The sequence below is a fragment of the Rhea pennata genome, chromosome 2 (assembly GCF_028389875.1).
Source record: "Rhea pennata isolate bPtePen1 chromosome 2, bPtePen1.pri, whole genome shotgun sequence".
Taxonomy (NCBI): domain Eukaryota; kingdom Metazoa; phylum Chordata; class Aves; order Rheiformes; family Rheidae; genus Rhea; species Rhea pennata.
This window is the reverse complement of record NC_084664.1, coordinates 48,115,923-48,137,413: the sequence shown is the minus strand read 5'-3', so window position 1 is coordinate 48,137,413 and position 21,491 is coordinate 48,115,923. Positions and strand designations below refer to the sequence as shown.

The 21,491-nt window shown below is 39.1% G+C and overlaps 3 protein-coding genes across 7 annotated transcripts in view; 1 reads left to right on the top strand and 2 right to left on the bottom strand.

Annotated features, from left to right (window-relative positions):
- ACAD11 (acyl-CoA dehydrogenase family member 11) overlaps positions 1–21,485 on the top strand; it is a 36,982-nt gene extending 15,497 nt beyond the window's left edge. The window contains exons 14-20 of the mRNA XM_062569421.1: positions 11,571–11,637; positions 13,646–13,731; positions 13,941–14,012; positions 14,789–14,943; positions 16,920–17,036; positions 17,480–17,589; positions 18,121–21,485. Of these exons, the coding sequence (XP_062425405.1) occupies positions 11,571–11,637; positions 13,646–13,731; positions 13,941–14,012; positions 14,789–14,943; positions 16,920–17,036; positions 17,480–17,589; positions 18,121–18,235 (722 nt within the window). The 3' untranslated portion in view covers positions 18,236–21,485. The remainder of the gene's footprint in view (positions 1–11,570; positions 11,638–13,645; positions 13,732–13,940; positions 14,013–14,788; positions 14,944–16,919; positions 17,037–17,479; positions 17,590–18,120) is intronic.
- ACKR4 (atypical chemokine receptor 4) lies at positions 829–6,516 on the bottom strand. 2 transcript variants are annotated; one of them, XM_062569423.1, is made up of 2 exons: positions 6,440–6,516; positions 829–3,836 (listed from the first exon to the last, which is right to left on the bottom strand). In XM_062569423.1, exons 1-2 carry the CDS (start codon positions 6,514–6,516, stop codon positions 2,732–2,734), a joined length of 1,182 nt encoding a protein of 393 aa, XP_062425407.1. In that variant the 3' UTR covers positions 829–2,731. The 2 variants fall into 2 exon arrangements, with proteins under 2 accessions (XP_062425407.1, XP_062425406.1); XM_062569422.1 differs by having other exon boundaries at positions 829–3,810; positions 6,440–6,492.
- DNAJC13 (DnaJ heat shock protein family (Hsp40) member C13) overlaps positions 19,394–21,491 on the bottom strand; it is a 55,692-nt gene continuing 53,594 nt past the window's right edge. For 3 of the 4 annotated variants that reach the window (XM_062569417.1, XM_062569420.1, XM_062569418.1), the window contains one exon: positions 19,394–20,242. In XM_062569417.1, coding sequence (XP_062425401.1) covers positions 20,145–20,242 — 98 coding nt within the window. In that variant the 3' untranslated portion in view covers positions 19,394–20,144. The remainder of the gene's footprint in view (positions 20,243–21,491) is intronic. The other variant, XR_009957605.1, reaches the window with a different exon arrangement.

Here is a 21,491-nt window from a genome sequence, read left to right as displayed (position 1 = left end):
GATTTGGATTGTCCTGTTTCTAATAATTAGGATAGTCAGATTTGTATAAAGACAGATCCACAAAATGCACATACATGTGGCTGTGTTCTAGTCACAGCCTTCTTTTCTGCCTTTTTGTTTATTTGTTTGTTTTTTGTCTGAAGTCTCCTATTGTGCTCTGCATGTGTACTCTGCACTTGCAGAGTATATACAGTATGGCTTAAACATGTCAGATTTACAGTGTATGAGTAGACTATCTGTGTAGCACACCTGTCAAGCACTTCTGACTTTACAGGTCATGCTCTTGTATTTCTGCAAAATACTGGATAGAAATTCTGTAAGCTTCTGCCATCCAACGAGAGAGAAGAGGCTTGTGTCTTGTTTATGCGACTGTTTTTCGCTTTCTGTCATTTTAGAACTTTTTCTTCTAGTCCATAATTATGTAACCAGGAGCAGTGTCCAAGAATGAGAGATTCTTGCTGGCTTTCATAAGCAGTAGATGATGTGGGGCAGTGTGGTGTAACACCTCTTTTCACTTTGAAAGCTAATGTATAAATACAGTTGAAATGTTTCTAGAAACTCATGGAAAACTGCTGTTTTCCTGGAATTCTGGCCAGGGTTAGCTTTGGTACTACTCTATGAAGGATTGTGCATCCCACCAACTGTGAGCTCTACCAGGAAGCAGAACCTTTCTCATTCATGAAGTGAGGCCTCTAGCCTTTGCGATAGATAATTACACACTTGTGATGACAGATGTCAATATTTACTAAAACAAAGCAAAGATAAAGATAGCCAAAAAATTGGAAGCCAATGCTCGTTTCATATTTTTACATTTTATTATGTCTTCATATATTTTATTGTAGAAGATTATAATTATTGCAGTGTTTAATTGTTTTACAAATTCCTACTCGAAATTCCAGGCCCTATGTCAGAAGATTAAAACTTTTTCTTACATTCTTGCTAATACTTTGTACTATTTTGACATTTACAAAGCCAAATCTTCATATGGTGCCATTGTATAGCCAAGGAAATAGTTTAAGTTCTATGCATACTCTAGAGGAATAACACTTGGAATATGAGTGGTTGTTAGAACTTTGGGCAGAGCAAAGACAACTGAAAAGATTGAAGAAGTAGATCGTTTTTGTATATACGCACACACTTGTTGATTTCTTTTATCACAGTAAACAGAATCTTCTGTTTATTTAACCATGCAATTCTTGGGCAAATCTGCAGCACACTGCCTCTCTTAACAACATTAATTAAGTGAACAATGTGTAATTTCCCCGTTGTGGAATACTGGCCCCCCACCTTCTACGTTCCCTCTTGCAGTCTTTTACCAACTTATGTCTTTCCTCATACTATTTTTGTTGTGAGAATCTCTAGGAATTCAGTGGCTATCTATTTTTTTCTTATTCTAGGGACTTTGTTACATTATTTCCTGTATCAGCTGCGTAAGATTTTTTTCTTGAGGTTATCCTTGGATATCAAATGGAATTAGTTTAGTTACAAGAGGGATGTGGCTCTCTGAAGATAAATAGACTATGGAGAGCAGAAAAGCAGCGTATTATTCATTAAGTACTTAACTGTAACATAAGAACAAACAGTTTCAAAACAATTACCTTCTTGCTTTCACAGGTCAGTTCTTCCCTGTCATTAGTTTCTTTCTTAAGGACTATAACTGTCTGCATCTGGCTCTACTACATATAGTTTAACCTCTTCTTTCAGTTATTCTTGAGTTATCTGAGCTAGGTATAAAAGCTCAGAGCCCATATGACACCTGTAAAATCCACAGACATGCAATAAAGGTACATATAAAAAGTCTATATTTTTGTAATAGATCATAGGGCTCCTGTTCAAAATTAAGATATGCGATAGCTGAAAAATGTAAGGCCATTCCTACATTGCCTGATACTTGTTGCCCAAGGATTATGTAAGAGTGAGAGGAAAGCTTAGCCATTTTTTAGGAAGTGATAAGAATATGAGATCCTGGATAATCACATCGTATGAATCTAGAATTGGAACCAGAGATCTGGAATGTGCTTCTTGACACTGGGCTTGCTGAAAGTCCAGAGTGAGCAGAAAATGAAAGGGAGAGATGAAATTAGGTAGTTACAGAGAAGGAGTTGTTGATTTTCATGGAGGGATGTTGATGTTGCTATGTATATGTGGAAACTCATAATAGCTTTTTTCTTCTTCCTTTTTCCTAACTTAATTCTCAGCTGTGAACTGATGCCTCGGTTCATTCATTGCTGTAAGGGTATGATATGGTATGATAGTTAGGGAAAAGCATGGAAAATATTTATAGGCAAACATTCTAAGCTGTTACAAAATGCAGAAACGCACCTACCATGTTACATTTTAAAGGCATGAAAATTACTAACTTTTGGTATAAAAGTTCCTGTACTGTGGTTTTATTGCTGTTGGTTTCTTTTTCTATTTTAAGCATGTACAGATTGTTGATTACTCAGCTATATAATAGCCTAGTACTGTGACCCTTTTAAATCTTTTTTTTTTTTTTTTTTTTTTAAAGTAACTATTTCCAGTTGTTCCCAGCACTCTTAGTATACAGTTCGTGCCTGATGCTTGTTTTTGATCAACATGTTTCGTTTTGAACAGCATTGTAGTGTCTTGGCTAGTTGGTAGGTCCAGAAATTCATCTGAAGGTTAACTTGCAAAACCGATGTGGAAATAATACCCCTTTAATTGGTAAATAATTCCTTTTGTATATATGAAAATGAAAGTAATTGATTGTCTATATAGTGAAGCTAATTGTTTCTTCTGTATGGTCTTCATAATTCATAGAAATTTCTTCTGTTATTCCATTCTGTTGTTGTCTTCTCCAGGATCCATAATTTTTTGCCATTTTCATAATATGCATTTTAAAAGAAGCACCCAGAAAGGCATACAGAAGAGGGTTCAGGCAGGTGTGAAACAAAGCTATGCTCTTGGTTACCTGGAGTGCAACATCTATAGTTTTACTTGCATCACAGTCAGTAATCAACAGGTAGATGATATCTATGGCACGCCAAAACTTAACAATGTTGTAAGGCAGTTGAGTAATAATGAAAGTGGCCACTACTGCCAACAGAACTATGAAGGGTCTAGACTTTTTGGCATTTGGAGATCTAAAGATTGCTCTAGCAGTGGCTGAATAGCAGGTCAGCATTACCAGGAAAGGAAGCAGAAATTCCAGGATAATTTCCAGGATTTGAATGGCTGCTTTTAAGAGTGTTTCTGTGTTCGCGGGAAATACAGGAAGGCATTCATTCCTGTCATTGTACTTCTTCACTTGGTTAAATATCAGTTCAGGGATACTGAGCACAATAGCAGACAGCCAGACCCAGATACAGGTTATGCTGCACGGTTTTCCAGCTCTTCTGTGACCTTGAGATTTGGAAATGGCCCTGTATCTATCCACACTGATGCAGGCCAGGAACAGCATGCCAGAGCTGAAATTCATGGTGTATAAAGAAGAAGTGAGCTTGCACATTGCGTTTCCAAGTTCCCATCCCTGCACTGCATTTGCAGCCCAAAATGGGAGAGTGAAGAGCAACAGCAAATCAGCAATGGCCAGATGCATGATGTACACATCTGTCTTAGTCTTTGGTTTCTTCAGATAGGCATAAATTGCTACCACTAATGAATTTCCAGCGACTCCAACAGTGAAAGCCAATGCATAGAACACAGGGAGGAATAATTTACTGAAATTTCTTACATCATCCTTTTCACAAAGCAACTCATACGTGTTGTAATCTATCACAGAATTGAGATCACTCTCGTCCTCATTCCAGTAATCACTTGAGTTGTTCATATCCCAGCCTATGGCAAAAGCTGCAAGACAAAGAAAAAGAATACAACTTGCTTCCAAATTTTAAAATTTATGATGAAACCTAAAATCCTTTCTCAGGGTTGCTTATAAATCTCAAATTTAAACAAGTTAGATATTAAGATTGCATTTGCAAATAGTAAAAGTACTAGAGCTGGTACAAAGAGCTAGACAGTGCTAGAGGCAGAACAGACCAAGTCTCAGCTTCTCATATGACATGGGCCACTGACCATATCTATGCAATGCAAAGTGAAATGGATTCACTTGAAATGCTTTCATTAACCTCAGTGTTTGAGACTGCAGGAGGCTTGGAGTGCACTTCATTGGTTACGTTTCAGCTGAGGAGCCATCATTGCTTAAACTGCTCTGAGTTAATTATGTATGACTATATTTTATTGCAAAATAAATTTGTCTGCACCCCTATAGAGTTTTAATTACGCTTTTTTCTCTATACAGCCTCAGCAAAGCAAAGCCGTACTGGTTAAAAGCTCTGGATAATATTACCATATAGTGGGTAAGGAATACTAATAGTTTTAAAGCTGAGAGGAAAGTAGTAGTATTCTGTGCCTACTCTCATATATTTTGGCAGATTTGGGATGCGAGTATAATATAGGAAGAGTGCACTTGTTTGTTTCTCAGGCACATGTATACATACCAATCACTTAAAGCACAGCTGTTTAGTGGAATCAGTGGTGAAACAGAATTACTCAGTTTAGTCACCATCCCACGCAGTGAATGGCTTTATGCCCGAGTGGAATTTCTTACAGAGTCAAATTAATGCGGGTATGCTGAATCTTAGGGCTGGAAACTTCTCAGGATGTTATGTATGGAAAGGAATCTTATCGTGTACAAAACAGCCCACAAATTCCAAACACTTCGGAACAATTCAGCTGTTTATTCAAGTTCATCTCATGACATGTTTAGTAGACACGAAGGTTATATTCTCACTGCCTGTTTAAGGTTGAAGTTTTAGTATTCTTATCTTCAGATTAAATCTTAGGCAAGCCATGTCCCACAGTATATTCTTTTCTTCCTGTAATTGTGTTCATTTACTAATTTGCTGAAATTCCTTGCTGAAAACTACAGCCCTGTAGTACCCCATTTTCTTGAAATAAATGGGATTAAGATTTCTCGGTAACAGTGGCAAAAGGCTGAAAATGAAAAACATGTTCCTTTCTCATACCCGGAAATATTTCAGAATTTGATGCTAGTATTATTGAAAACAGATTCTTATATGATATTCTGTCAAGAGCTACAATTTTGCATTTTCAAATTTGAAAAAATTCCAAATAATATTTCCCTTTTTTAAAGGAAGGTTTAAATGAAGGGTTGCCAAACCCTTGTAAGCAGTAGCTCTTCAAAGATTTTTGGAGTGTTCTCTGTCTACCAGTAAGAATAAATTACTGATTGCTTGCTCTCATGTTCAGGGATACACACTAAATAATTAGAAAGGAATGATTAATTTCCAGCCTTGCTTGATACTTATTTTTTTTTCAGTGAATCATCTATCTAAGTTTAAAGATGTATGCTAGTTAGAAATGAACTATTTGGCTTGCGCTTTGACTTTTGCTTAATTACTTTGTTTGGACTTTCATGTTGACATTTCCAAACACTTCCCACTTAACTTTACACAATAATTACTTTTTGAGTCTTGTCATCTGACACTTATTGTTGTGTCCGTGAGGTGTCCAGAATGGAAAATAAAGTGATTCTATTCCTTGGTTTGGCAATGGGTATGCATTCCATGGCCAGCAGCCCATGTTAGCAGGATTTTTCAACAGCAGCAATGTTTTGTGGCTTTATAGTACTTTCCTAGGAGAGATTCAAACATAAGAAGCAAACGTTTCTGTTCAACCAGGACAGAAACTGCAGTACAGAGAGTCTTAGCCAAGATCAGAAGAAAATTAAAAGTTAAATGCAAAAGATTTGGCTGTGCTGTGAACACTTGTAAGAGGACCCATCTGGGAATGTTTAATCAAACTGGAGCACTGGCATATATATTTGAAAGCAAAATGATAAACAGAATTTTTGGTGCAAACTTGAATAAGTCTGGGTGCCATAAAGCAGTTTGGCTGTGACAGGGAGCATGCTCCACTGCCTGGCTGTGATTTTGGCTGATCTGAATTTTTGGCAGAAACAATTTGTTATCTAACACTTTTAACAATTGCTATTTCTCTCTCTTAAAATAATACAGTAATGTTTTGGCTAACATTCCTATTCCTTTTTGTCATTTCTGTTCATTCCAATAGACACCTATTTTGTAGGAGATATATTAATAGACAGCTTTGCATGGTTTTTGCAGAATTATTCCAGGAGTTACCAGCTTCAGTTTTTCTGTATGTTTGAACTTGATGTGGGATTGTATGAATACATTTTAAATGAAGTTAATATTCCCAGTTTAAACAAACAGATATTTCCTTTAGAATGAATTGATCAGTAACCAGTTCTACTTAACAAATCAATTTTAAAACTTGAAAAAAGGAGATGCCTGAGTGAAATCATGATTCTCTGTAAAGCCAACTTAAATAGCTTCCAGTAAGAGCAAATCCTGCCTCTTCTGCTTGCACATAAGGTCAGTACATCACAATTCATATACAGATCAGTGAAAATTAAAAAAATTAAAAGAAAACTAACCTTTTGTCAGCAGACTGGTAGCAGGTACTGCAATTGAGATGTGCTTTAGTGAAATGGTCTGAGTTGGTCTGACACATTACATTTTGTCTTCCAGCACCACACCCTCATCTGGAAGTCAGTTGCACTTTCATTTTAACTTGCCACGAAAAGGTCCTGCTTTTCTGAAAACCCTTCTCAGTATGGACTCACTCTCATTTCCTGCCTTGCTCCCTGTTCCAACTAGAATGCAAGTGCTCTTTGGAATGCTGAGACTCTCTTACTGTAATAGCTAGTTTTTACCTGAAAGCCCAAACATTTTGTGCAAAATCAAAAGCTTTTTAACAAATTATACTTTCTAAGCTTGTAAAGGAGAGAATCAGGGGAGGTCAGCTTGGGGCGAGGTCACCAATAGAGAATCAGTATATATTTTCGTTGGGGGTCATGCTGTAGTTTTGATGGATGCCCATACAAGGTTTTAAGAGACCCTTGTATGCCATTATAAGTAACTTTTTAGTGTGGTATAATAGAGGAGTGCGTTCTGTTTTTTGAGGGATTGCGGGGTGGCTCTTTCAGGATGTGGCTATGTGACAGTGAACAAAACCAGGAAGATGGTAGGGAAAAGACATGAAAGCAAGTGGTAAGTTTTAACCAGGATATAAGCAGATAGCCCTGCACCCTGTGAGAGAGTTCTTAGAGACTTGAACGTTGCTAAAGTTAGACTCATAATCAAGTTAGTATTTGATAAGCAAGGCAGGAAGGCAAGAGGAAAAATAAAAAGATCCTGTTCCTTCCGTGAGCCAGTGTTCCTTCCATTGGCAGTGTGCTGTCTAGATTATAAAAAGTTGATACAGTTACAGGAAAGGGAAGATGGAAAAGTTCTGCAGTCACATGCAGATATTGTTATCTCTGCACTGGGGCTTAGACTCTCATATTAAGAATTCCTAAAATGACTGTATGTTACTTGTATTTGCACAGTCTGCTCAGCATTAAATTGTTTTCTTGTGTATGCAGAGTACCTGGAGCCTCCTGTAGTCTGCTAAAGGGTTTGTTCTGTATGGATTATCCTATATCCTGTAGCAGCAGTCTAGTGAGTTTAATACTGATACCAAATAACAGAAGTTTGGGGCAGACCACAGGTCAGATTTTGCATTTTGGCATGCTGACTAAAAAAGTAGATGTGCTGCAGCTGAACTGTGCAGTCTGTCTGTGTTTAAACTGTTTTGTAATATGTGAAAGGAAACAATTTCAAAATGGGCTACTAAGAATGCAACAGGCAGGTGCTTACCGGTGCTTCTAGCTGCATTTGAATTCACAAAAAGAAAGCAAAATAGGTTGAAAAAAAGAATTAGACTATAGAAAGAGTGTTGCAGGATCATTCATCATGCTTTCATGTTGAGTTACCACAGCACTTTACTCATGTTCTTCGCAATAGCAGATAAGGACATTTCAGTGACTTCTAGCATACCTGCTTCTTGCAAGGAACATCATTGCTTAGAGGCCTGAGCTATTCTCTTTAAAAATTGGAGTCTATCTTGCTGTTCTCCTAAATGGTCTTCATTTCCATGTGGTGCCCAACAAGAGAAAATAATCAGAATTGAGAAGACTCTTGAAGAAATACATCTCTGCAGTGACTGGGGAAAAAATGTTTGTGTTATCAGTGGCTAAGAGGTCCTGTGGGCAGGCTATAGGAAGGCAACTCATGTAAATACTGTAGTGTGCCTCAAGTCCTCATAATTTTACAGGCTACAGGGAGGACACAATAATCCAGAAAGGGTACAGAGATACTACAGTTGTGTAATAGTAATTTTAGTATAGCCTTCTAGGCTCAAAAAATACAAAAAACATTTAATAAATAAGAGAGTGATTGCAAAATGGATCTTGCTTAACTAAGAAGCAATTGCGGCTGTATAAAAATGGGATGAAGGTGGGGAAAAAAATCTTTAAAAGTGCAGTGACTGCTTTCACTGGCACCATCAGAGGCTGTGAACTCTAGCTGGGAGTATCTAGAGGCCACATTCAATGGCAGAATTGAATAGCCCTCAGTGTTTTGTGGCAGAAGCCTGCATTGCTTTCTAGTGTTGCTGCTGTCTTTTCTGGTTGTAGTCAATTTACCATGGCCACCTTATAATCTCTACCGTATGTGAACCCGACATCCAGCAGTGCTGGCTGGGGAAGGTGAGAGAAAACTATAAAACTGGATTATGCCAGTGGATGGACGATACTGCAGCCTTTTGGGGGCCCCTTTTCTCCAGCAGAAGACCTTCTTCATAGCACAGTAGCTAATACCTCACTGCCATCTGCCGTACTCAGTCCAGTTTCTGCTTGCAGGAGTGTTGAGAACGCGTAATTGTCAGTACCCTCCTAGGAAGCTGCCAAGTCTGAAAAGTCACCTCAGATCTTTAGCAGGGAGAGGCAACTTCTCAGGCTCACCAGTGTAGCAGCCAGCATGACAAGACACAGTTATTCTGGGCATTCAGGTAGTAGGTTATCCTGCCATAGCCTTCTTAGCTAAAAATTTGAAGACTGGACACTGAAGAACAGATAACTAGATTGCAAAGATTAAGTTCTGTTGGCCTTTGAAACCATGTTATATGGCAGTTTCTTTAAGGAAAGGTTGTACCGTCCATGCCTCTGCCATGTGTAGTGCTCTTACCAACACAGAACCCATGTAACTTGATTGTGTGAAAGTCTAATCTTAAGCATTTTATACCCTCTGATAGTGAAGGTTAGGCTTCTGTTAGGACCGTGATCGACCCTTTAAGTATGTTTTTACATGCTTATGTGAGTGCATTGAAAGATTTAAAAATATAGTATGTTGTCTAAGCTTACAATGTTTAAAAATGCATCAGCATTGGAGTTTAGAATTCTGGACAAGTTGTGCAGACATATGTGTGTATATATATATATACACACCATATATATATATATATATAAGAAAGTTGTACAAAAGCTTATTAATATGGATATATGCTTAAAGCTGACCTTCTAAAATGTCTACTCTCTCTATCTGTTGAATTTTGAATTTCTGGAAAAAAAAGACTTCAAATTCCTGCAAAAATGACAGGCTTTTTCCTACTCATCCCCTCATCCTCCTGCAACTTCTTTGATTCCTGTAAGTAACATAAAAATGTCATTAACAAGTGACAGATTTATTTCATTCAGGCATTCTGCATTTTTTCCAAAGCATTGGAGTCTGCCAGAGTCTTGCTTTAGATGAGAAGTTATTTCTAGCATTTATGGCCAATGTTGGATAAAATTCGTTTGGTGTTTTCAGAACTTTAGGCTCTAAGGAGTGGAAAGGCTAGGAAGCTCTCGTCTTTTGGCATGTTCAGAGATGCATATGAAACGGAACTATTCATTTGCCTTCCAAGAAATTATTTGTACTAGTGATTTAGGACTTTTAACCAAATGTCTAGATCTCTACGAACTCTTTGCTAGATTTAACATAAAAGCTTCTTCTGATTTTTTTTTTCCAAAGAATGTGATGTAATGCTTCTGTCTTTTTTTGAGATAAGACTTGAGGATAGTTTATAAAACTGTTTAAGTAGTCATTCCAGAAAGACAAAATATCTTTTGTTATAAACCACATTTCAAGATGAAGATGATTTAGAAAACGCCACTTGTGCAATTCTTTACCTGCTGTGGAAAAGGAGAAAAGTCATATATGCCTTAAGAGTATAGCGTTTCTCTTTGCGGGACAGTATATTGTAAAACATTCACTGTTTTATTTGTCAGCTGGTCATCTGCTTGCTGTAGTTGCCCAAATGGGACATCTGTTTGAGAAACCCCTTTCTCTTACCAAAGTAGTTCTTTTCCCCTCCCTGATTTTCACTTAGATATTTTAGCACATTAGTGCTGTACAGTTTATGGGGTACATGCCACAAATAATCTCACTTTTAATGCCACAGATGAATAGCATATTGCAGAAGAGGAAAGTAAACATCCAGCAGTCTGGCCCTCAAAACAGACAAGGTTATCAGATCAAAATAAATCTCTCTCCCACTGTAGTAGACTTGCCAGCTGTCACAGTGCCTGTTCTAACATGGAAGTAGCTCTTCTCAAAGCCAGGTGGATGTGTTGTCTAGACTGGTTTGGCTGTCCCAAACCCTGTGACAGCAGCTGCCAGAGAATTTAGATAGTCATCATTGTTTCTGACATCAACATAGGAGAAGTTGGTGGAGATTAGGTCTTGAATTTTATCTCTATGAAGCTTATCATCTTTATTGAGGTAGCAAAAGAAATTTTGCTGATTGTCACATATGTCTAGTATAATCCTGCCCTCTTTTTTGTGGATTTATTGTCCATGTGAGACATTGAAAGAAATGAGAGCACGCTTTTTTACTAAGAAACTTTTGAAGAAAGAAAATGGTGGGGATTAAGTTGTCTTAGAAATATGATGCATTTTAAACTATGGTAGAATCTTATTTTAGGACTTTTCCAATAAACTTCTAGTTTTCATGCTACAAAAACATATATCAAATAATGTCAGTGTCTTGAAATGCTAGCATGTTTTAAGATTACAATTTCCACTGAGTTTTTTTTTTTTTTTTTTTTTTTTTAAGTATAAACCATAATAATTTGCATAAAGGGGGGAAAATCCCTTCACTCCAGAGAAGATATGCTGGAATAGCAGCAAAGAAGTCATGATAACCCTTATGATGGACTTATTTGCCTAATTTGATGGCTATAATGTGGTCAGCATTTCATTACTATGTACTACATAGCTTCTCCAGTCTTTATATCTTTGAGAAGTTTTGCTTTTGAAATGTCAGCATCTAACCTTTGGGTGTGCTGTTATATCGCACTTATTTGCTTAACTGTAGTGGAGACGGAGGTAATTAGATTCCTTTTCAAGTACCTTCTTGTTCTGCTTTCATAGGAATAGATAATGGAGATGGATCGTGGAGGGTTTGGATATTTGGCTTTTGATTGTTCTCCTCCTGCAAATCAACTCCCTTTTACATGTTAAGCAATAAGATATATTCTTTTTCAGTCTGATTACTCGGAGTATAAACACAGAAATGGACGGCATGCTTTTGCTCGTAGCACGAAAGGAAGAGAGTACGATCTATTAATATGAAATTTCATTTGCTTCTATGTGGAAATTTTTGTATTGAAAACTATGTTTGTATTTGTTTGTTTGTTTTTTAAGGTGCTGGGAATCCAAATTGCAAAGTTGCGATAGTAATGGGCAAAACGAAAAATTCCTCAGCATCCAGGTATGGATACCTATGATATCCAAAGATTTACCTAAACTTTGTTTCCCAGAGGATTCACTGCTTACAAAAAGTGTTATTCCACTTCGTTAAGTGGAATAACATTAATTGCCTTGATCTGTTGGATGTGGTCATGATTTACAGGGGAATTTTAACCCTCTGTGGTGTGTCTGTTTAGAGAAAAACATGGCTGACCAAGCTCCTGTTTTGATGTCAGCTGAAACCTCCCAAACTTCTCAATGTTACCAAGCTGCAGCCATGTGCTTTCTCCTCTCTTGCACTAGCTCAAGTGTTTTTTGCAGCTCTGTGATGAATTGGATCAGGAATATGTTTTGGGTTCACTAACTTTGTCTTGGCCACGTTCATTTTAATCTGGATCTGTTCTTCAAACCGCAGGAGAGCGCGACAGCTTCCTTTGCTTGCAGTGTCGGCTTACGCTGACTTAAACTGGTTGTGAAACTCTAGCAGTGAGCAAGCTCTGACGGATGTGCGGATGTGCGTTCTGCATGCAGAGCTGGTCCTTGTGCATGGGCAAGGTGGGTGGGAGCAGGAGGCGCCCCATGCCACCCGTGGCGCATGGCCACCTTTTTGCTAAATGTCCTATTCTGTGCCACGACTGGCATCAGTGTGTTGCCCTCTCCTGGTGATGCCATCACTATGACATGAGGTCCCCTTAGCACACATCCTGACCCTCTGCTGGGATCAACCTGGAGGAGGAGAGCAGAGTCGGTTCTTTTTCAGGGTGAAAAAGAATTTGTATCCAAATGCATCTGACACTTTTTGGGCTGTTATACTCTCACATTCGTAGCATAGTCCCCTTTTTCCTGTTTAATTAGAGATTTCCAGTATCTCTGACCAACAAATTACTTCGGAAGTGTAGTATTTAAACCACTTTTAACAGGAGGAAGAATTACTTGCTTAAATGATAATTAATAAAAACAAGCCTTTTCAGAGTTTTCCTGAATGGAATGAATACAAGTGCTGTGTCAGAGACCTGAAGTTATATACTGAGTTTTTCAGAAAACTATCTTCAGGTAGAAAAATGAGAATGAAACAAGACATTTAACATATAATACTTCTGAATTATATGAGCAGAGAACATGACATGTTTTTAATCAATCTAATCATTCACATTCCTGTACATGTAAATATAATGCTTCTTTCTTTCTGTTTGAAAGAAATACTAAGTCACCTGTTGTTCAACTGTTACTACAAAACTAAAATTGCCTCTTACCAGAACTTAGGCGTGTGATGAACAGTACGCCTTGTGGCTGGTTTTGCTGAAATCATGCAGCTTGTGATGCATAAAATGGGAAACAGTCATATCTCTTAGTTGGATTTGAGCCCAAATTCCACTGATAATCTTAAGTTTTGATTTGACTAGGTGCCTTTGGGAGTCAACAGTAGCTTTCTTACAGTATTCTGGATGTTTGTCCTGTGGCTGTGCAGGCAGAGGCTGAGCTTTTGGAAGATGAACAAAAGTTCATGGAGGGGACTATGTGATATTGTGCCTGCTGGAACTAGAACTGAATTCAGGCACCTGGGAGATTGTCTCCAGTCCTGTGTGACTAATAACTGCGCTTAAACATTCTGAAGACATTTAAAAAATGAGATTATTTTTCTAAACTGTTGGCAAGCCAAAATGGTGGTGGTGATGATAAACATGTTTTGAGAACAAAAAGGAGGATTTCTTTTTATCAGGGAAAAAGGGAAATGGACTGGATGATACAGAACCAGGTGCTAGAAATGTATACAGAATTAATATTTTTTTCAGTCATGGTATGTTAGATGCCAGTAGCACCTTTTTGCTTCTTGACTGGTGGTTCAAGGGGCATTGAACTATGCACGCCACACTGCAAGCAGACAGGATGGCTGCAGTCAGTAGAGGTAAATCTCAACAATTGCTTTAGGCAAATGCTAAGTTGGGGTTAGAACATAAAAAGTGAGGGGGGGGGAGGGATCACAAGGAAGCCCAAAGTTGATCAGAACCTTTTCCTCTTGTTTTGATCAGGTACAAGCAGCACAGTATGATCATTGTTCCTATGGACACTCCAGGGCTGAAGCTGATAAGACCTCTCTCAGTGTTTGGCTACCTGGGTGAGGAGACCATGTTTATCTGCTATATCTGTATTGGTTTGTTAGCAATCATCTCAGGGATTGCAGTAATATTAATAAATGTTATATATGAAATAGACCAGGAAAATGCGTGTGTAGAAAAAGGGATAGGAGTTGAAGGCCTGTATTTTTTTAATGCATGCATTATCCTCCTTTGTTTTACCCTGGTATTGTTTTCTGTGTATCTGTAGATGAGATCCACGGAGGACATTTTGAGATACACTTTAATGATGTGCGTGTACCTCTGTCTAATATAATACTGGGTGAGTTTCAGTATTAATGCCATTTTAGTACATATAATGATGACACGAATTTTATGATACAGTGGTTTATTTTTTAAGTCACCGTAAGTTACTGCAAACAGCTAATAGGGCGTTCTTTAGATAAGATGTGTCCAGTCAAAATTGGTTAAACCAAGGTCTCAAACACATGTAAGTTGGAGTCCACTCTTCCTTTAGCAGTCTGCCTGCTGCATGAATAGAACTTGTTTGGAGCAGAAAAGTGGTTGAAGGAGCCTGGGTGCCTGCAGATTTACAGAAGAAGAAGAAAGAAGAAAAAAAAAAAGAGAGAGAACGAACGAGCAGGCTGGCACTTGTAAACTTCTGCATGGAGAACTTTGCTCTTGTTCTTTCACTTGGGAGAAGCCAGGGTTTACATAGTTTCCTCCTGGCTCTATTTCTTTCCCTGAGAGAGCCTTCTTGCTTCAGTAGCCCTTAGATCTGGAAACCTCAATTCTTCTCCCAGATTCTCTTACCAGATCTCATAAATGTATTTTTCGATGTAAGTTTGTTAACATTTTAATTTAAAAACAAGTATATCTGACCCTCTCAGAAACCAGCTTAGTGTGCTGTAAGTAGTATTAACATTGGGTCAGTATGGATAGTTAAGTTAAAGTTAAAAGTAAACAAATCCAACAGTGCTGCAAAATAAACGTGTAAAAAGCTCACTTCTAGCTGTCTTGCAAAGTGGTCACTTCTCTTCTGATCATTTCAAGGAAGAATCAAGTGATCTGCCTGTGCATGTTTTTCTTTTCAACCAGGTGAAGGAAGAGGGTTTGAGATAGCTCAAGGTCGGCTTGGGCCAGGCCGTATTCATCACTGCATGAGGTCTATTGGTGCAGCTGAAACTGCTTTACAGATACTGTGCCAGCGTGCAGCAGAGAGAGTGACTTTTGGGAAGAAATTGTACCATCATGTAAGCATGTTCCCTCTTTGTCTCAATTCACATACTTCAGACATCTTTGTTTTGTCCACACAGAACCTTGTGACTCTAATAACGGAGACTGTAGTGGATGTGCCTTAAACCGTTATTAACAATGGCTGAAATGGTAAAGGAAAAAAATCAGTGTGAGGCTCCCACTCTTAACTGTGCTCCACAGGGATTTTGTTTCCTTGTAACAAATCGGATATCCTTTGTTGGATTCAAAAACAGTTTTGCTAGTATAATTTTGGCCTGCTTTCTGTGATCCTTTTGGATGTATTTTTTTTCAGGCATTTAGTTTACATTTTTTGCAGCCACAATCTGTTTTGCATTAAATTTGCCGCCTAGATATCTCTGGTCATGATGACCAGACACATTCAAAGATCTAGTCATACACCTGGCTAAAAAACTATTTCTCCAATCAGTTATTTGTACTGACTGAGCCAAGATGGGGGTGGGATTTTGGTCTTTCTTTACCTAGCTCTGGTGTTAAAATGCTGTTACCTGATAAAAAGAGTCATTTTTTTTATTATTATTTATTAAGGGGAGTAATAAAAAAGTAAGTTTGCTTTTTGTAGGAATCTTTAGCATTTACTAGTTGGCCTATCACATTTCAAGTGTTCCTGATTCTCATCCAACAGATGAGATGAATTTATTGGGAAAAACAAGCAAAGGCAATGGAAAGAGGAAACTGAATTAGTGTCTGGCACAGGTTATAGAAAATGTTTGTACAGATGCAGAGAGAGTAAGCTTATATATATATATATATATATAATCTGTTTCCAGTCATGGCATGGCCAAATTTCAACTCCCTATCATAACCTTGAATTAACATAAGCAGTTTGATGGGAAGCACTTTGAGATTAAAAACTAGTATGTTTGACAAAGCTACAAACAAGACCTATGGGCCAAATTCATGGCTGAAGTAGGTGCAGTGGTTCTTTAGAGCTCTGGGGCACTTACTTAAGAGGTGAAGCTGTTGGCTGCCTTGGGTAACAGGCTGTCACCGTTGCCCATTTGGGGGTTACAGCTTGGGAGCTGCCAGCAGAAGGGGGTTTCTGGATGCCCTAGCGCTGTGTCACTGCCCGAGGGGCTGCGCGGGTTGAGACCACCTCTGCTGGCATGAGCTAAGCCAAGCTGCTCCCAGCCTTGCACTGAAGTGAGCGCTGCCCAGCCGCACACCCTCCCAGGCATACCAGGGCTACAAAGTGCTCGCTCCAGGCTGAAGTGTGTCTGTGCCTGAGCCTGGCTCAGGCTCTGAACAGCTTCAGCACCAACAGGCATTGCACGGAACATTTTTATAACATGGTATGCAGGCTGTTCTCGGAATTACGTGAGAACAGCAGGGAAGGGCTGCCAAGACCTTATTGCAAGCAAGCATACCACATTTCAAACGTCTTTTGAATCAAGGGAGCTACTAATTCATCATCAGTGCAAAAGCACAAAGGCAGCAGGCACCACCCTGCAGCTGTTTGCCTGGGTGCATGACACACCATCATTAGCTGGAGGAAACAGAACCAATTCGCTCACTCCTCTTTCCCCTCCTGCCCCTGCTTTTGTACTGTGGAAGGGCAGAGCCACAGCTGCACGTGGTGGGATCAGGTCAAGGAGGGAAGGAGTAAAATGTAGGCTCTGAAGGGCTTCAGGAAAATTTTTGGCAAGCAATGTGCCAAAGGAAGATGAAGGAAATGAAGATGAACTGGAATCTGGATTTTCTTTTCCCTTTGCACTTTCCTGCCAAGAACTGATTGCCGCTGCATTTGTATCAGTCAACGGATGAGGATTGTGTTTTTGTATTAGAGTGTATGTCAGCCTAGCTCCAATTTGCACAAGGATGTCTCTAAATGACTGGAAATGCATAAGCTGAGGAATACGGGGGGGGGAGGGGTGTCTTCTTTAGAGTAGGTTATGCTAGCGACCTAGGAGACCTTAACTGACTTTATGTTCATGTCCTTATTTTGTCTCTTCAGGAAGTTGTTGCCCACTGGATTGCTGAATGCCGCCTTCACATAGAACAGGCTCGACTACTTACACTGAAAACAGCTAGAATTATAGACATGGTGGGCAACAGACAAGCGAGGAAAGAGGTGATTATTTTTTGATAGGAGTGGGTGCCTAGTGGGAGGGAAATAATGATGCATTTTCAGAGATACCTGGTCAAAATTTAAGCTACTCTATGTCACAAAAAAATTGCCCTCATGATACAACTTCATACAGAAAGCAGCTTTTGGCTCTCTTAACGAAACTGCAAAGCGCTCTCACTATAAGGACTTTGATCTCAATCTGATGAAGTCTTTAATTTTTAAAAAAGTGAAAGTATTGCTCAATAGTCTCTTAACACAGGGATGTAGTTTTGAGTTGTCATTGCCCTCAGAGGATTTTACCTGATGGATGGAATAGAAAGAGCAAAGCTCTCTTTTAGACTAAGGAACAAATTGCACTGTGCACTATGGTTTCAGTTAAACAGTCCAATAAACTTTCCATTCACTTACAGAGCTATTGCTGATAATGCAAGTTCTCTTAACTCCAGGTAGCCATGACTAAAGTGGTTGTGCCTAGAGCTGTCCTTAAAGTGATTGACTGTGCAATCCAAGTCTGTGGTGGAGCTGGAGTTTCCCAGGATTTTCCTTTGGCTTTTATGTGAGTAGGGGAGACTTGACATATCACTAGTTGCTATGGCTCCTTTTAAGATCATAGGATTTTATAACACTAGTGCCTGCCTATTAACCTCAGGTAGTCTGAAGCAACAGGTCACATTCCTACTAGTCAAACCTACTAATATATAAGCTATGAACTTTCAACAATTCTAGAAAACCTAGAGCAATGGCATTGTTCTGCCCTTAGTGTGGAGGGAGGGGGGATTACAAAAAACCCAAAACACCACTACACAGCATTTGGCACTGAACTTTAAATAGTTTCTTATCAACAGCATTGAGGATGCATTTCTTAAGCTCAGTCCTATCTTCTAGCTCCTCGGAGAGAAGCAAGCCTTCAGAAGAACCAGTCCACATGTCTCAATCCCAGCAGGAAGATTCCCCCTCTCCCTCCCCCCAGTATCTCCTATAAAATAGCTATATTGAGAAGTATGGCTATAGGAAAAAGTGCAGAGAACTTCTGCTTAATCCTTCTACAGGATTAGAATCCACCTCTAATTCAGACCTTCTTACACAGGTTTGCTTATATACGGACCTTGCGCCTGGCAGATGGGCCAGATGAAGTACATCTCTCAACCATTGCAAAGTGGGAACTACTTGACCAATCAAAGAAGCTAACTGCAAAAATTTAATGTCAGCCTAAAACAATGTCATGCACATGGAGAATTTCAGAAAGACGATTGCACTGGTCAAAGCAATAACACTGTTAAAGCTAAAGTTAGATGAGCACAAAAACCTTGATTCTAGCTTGAAGCAAGATGCATTCCTTTAACCCCTCCTTATAACTACTGCATTTACAAATCAAGGGCTTGCTGCAAGTCTGTAGACTTTCACATCTGTGAAATAAGAGCACTTTAAACACTCAGCTGATGGGTTCTTCTCATGACTGAATAAAGTTCATTTTCTAACAAGCTTAACATGCTTTATTTGTTCTGAGCCAAAGCCTTTTAACCTTTCTGAAGTTCTAAAACATCAGAGGTTCCTCAACTCCACTATTGCAGCAGTACTCACCAGTAAGTGTTCTTTGGCATCACCTACTTAACACAAAAATTGTTCAGAGCCAGTAGATTATAGGAAAGAGAAACAACAGTGCAATATTCTGTAAGGTAGGACAATCTTTTTTCCAGCACGTGTGCACAGTTGCAGCTTGTACAAAGGATGCAATTTTTTTTTTTTTAAACACACACTAAGACCAGTAAACAAGCCTTCACTGCAAAGGTGTCAGCTTCCCAGCTAACATTACTCCTTCTGCTGGAGCCTGAGAAGTGAAAAACTATGGGGCTAAAGGTCTAACTTGCTGGAGTCTCAGCCTGAAGACTGAGCCAAGCCAGGTAACCATTCACTTGAAGGGCAACAGCTGCTAAAATCAGGAAGTTGAGATACCGATAGCTCCCAGCAACTAGAACTTGCAGCTTTCTGCAAATAAGTTTCATACATCTATTACTTCATTGCGTGGCAAACTAAGATTATGATCTCCTGGGAAAAAAAAAAAGTAGTAATGATTGTTTATATTTCCATCTATCTTGGTTTCCTCTTACTTCCTGCCAAGGCTGTTTCATAGAAGGTTGAGAATATCAACAAGTCAGTTGCTGAATTGCAGTTCAAATACAAAACAAGCTACACCACACATTTGTTTCTGGTTCAGGAGTTCTACTGCCCTAAGGGTGTGTGTCAGGACTCACAAACCCTGATGTTTTCCTAAGCAAGACTCCCAAGGATGCCCCTTTAACTGCACTCAAATTAAGGTCCACCCCCCGACACACACTCTCCAAAGAACAGCTACATAAAAACACCTCCTTTCTCATTAACAAGGCTCTTAATTCCCTTTATTTTAAAATTTTATGTACATATGAATGATCTGTATAATGTACACTCAATATAGAAAGTTTTTATATACTGGATAATGTATAGAACATTTCACAATTACACTAATTTCTTACATAACATGTCAACTTTTAAGTTTTTTGCTGAAGCTTTCTCAATTTGGTAAAGCCAGTTATACATATGAATGTCTAATGCTGTTTGATCTCAGGAAGATAATGTTAATGATTAAGGTCAGTGAACTGGGCAGGGACAAACCCTTTGCAAGTTGTGTTCAATGGAGAATGATCATGTCAGGCTGGGAAGAGAAGGGAATGCCCTTTTAGTGGGGGTAGGGGGTCAGTGAGGTCAAAGTGATTTAGCCCAATTCCTCTAGACTGTAGCTCAACTCCAGTCATGCTAATTCATAAAATATAAAAACTAGGAAAGTTTGATTCACAGTCTTGTAAACAAATATAAAGGAACAAAATGTGCTTATGTACAACAAGAAAAAAATTCTTGTGTACCCATTTCAACTGATCCACAGAGTGCTTTCTTATGTTACAGTGTGATAGTTAGGATCACTGACTTTCCTAAAAAAAACAAACAGTCATAGAAAAAGGAATAACACTGTCATTAAAGATTTTGAAAGGCAGTAAAGTTCACTTCAATGTTAGAGGAAAATGCTGTTCCTCATCACTGGCCAGTCTGCCTTTGTCTTTCCACAAGAATTTCCAATCCTTAGCTGACATCTCCCACATCATTGTCTACTGGGGGTGGTACGTTGGGCATTACAGATGATGTCGTCCCTGCAGTAAGGTAACCAGCAACTCCAGGGCCTTTAAGGAAAGAAAAAAAAAAAAAAACAGAATATTGGTAATTAGTATTGATTTTGAAGTGACTGAACAGCTGTATTCTCCCTGGTCGCACTCAAAGTCAATCACCTTAAACAAGATCATTTAGAAGTTTTAGATTCTTCATAATCTAGGAAGACTAGGAATTCAAGGGTCTTAGTCCTCTTAGCCACTAAAGCGACTTACATAGACCATTCTTAGAAAAGCACAGCATTTTTTTTTCCCCCATTCTGATATAGATTCCAAAAATCAACAGTATTACCCATCTTGTCTACCACCAGGGAAGGGGTGGGGCTTCCTTTGCTAAGGAAAGGATCTGCTGCAGAAGTGCAGTGACTTCAATCATGCACTCCATTACTCCACATTTACGCTTTCAGCATTGGAAGGGTTTTCCCCAACCACGTAACTGGGGCAAGCTCAATGTACTGCTTCATGAGCAGGCAGAACTGCCTCGTGTTTGTCTACAGCAGCTCTTTGTGCTTTCCGTTAAGAAAGGAAACGGTATTCTTGGGATGCACAGTCTCCATACCAGAGATGCAAAGCACCTTTCATTAGCCAATCTAAACAGATTAGTGTATGGGTCAGTTTTGTACTGCAAACAAAGCATCTCTTCCCAATGCTTAGACTTATTTTAGTCACTACAGAAATCTGCACCAAAAGCTTTAAGATTACTCATGTTGCTGCATGAGGTGTTTTAATGGCAACTCTTATCAGATTAGTAATTGTAGAAAACTGCCCACACTCAACATGTTTGAGTTAGTGATTGACTTTGTATCAGATCTTCAGCCTACAGAGTCAATAACCCTAAATAGGAAGAGTTCTGCTTGGTCCTTTACACTTCCCTTAAGTTCTCCCCTATTTACTATCCCTTCACCCCCCACCCTCCCTTCTCACACCACAGCCACAATGTCAGTGTTGTTTGTCAACAGCCCTGTGATGCTACTGCAAGCAAGAGAGCAAACCACGTGGTGCCTTCAGTAACGAGCTCCCTGACCCCCACAGGGCACTCCTCTCTACTACCCTGTTGGTGACATCTGCAGAGATCCAGGCCCACTTTTGCATGTCCTAGTGGGAAAAAATGCCACCATTTCTCCTCCTTCAAATCTTTCCATAATTGAGTATTTTAACAGTTCAGAAGTTTAATGCATCTATAGTATCAGCAAGTATCAGCTGCTGCATTGTTAGTTTTCTGCTGCTGTGTGCTTAAAGATGACAAGTTTGTTTTGCAGCTTCG

Coding starts and splice junctions, on each gene's coding strand:
- ACKR4 (XM_062569423.1), bottom strand. CDS start 6,516: ATGTGTCAGACCAACTCAGACCATTTCACTAAAGCACATCTCAATTGC. Junction 3,837..6,439: donor TACCAGTCTGCTGACAAAAG/GTTAGTTTTCTT, acceptor TTTGGAAGCAAG/TTGTATTCTTTTTCTTTGTC.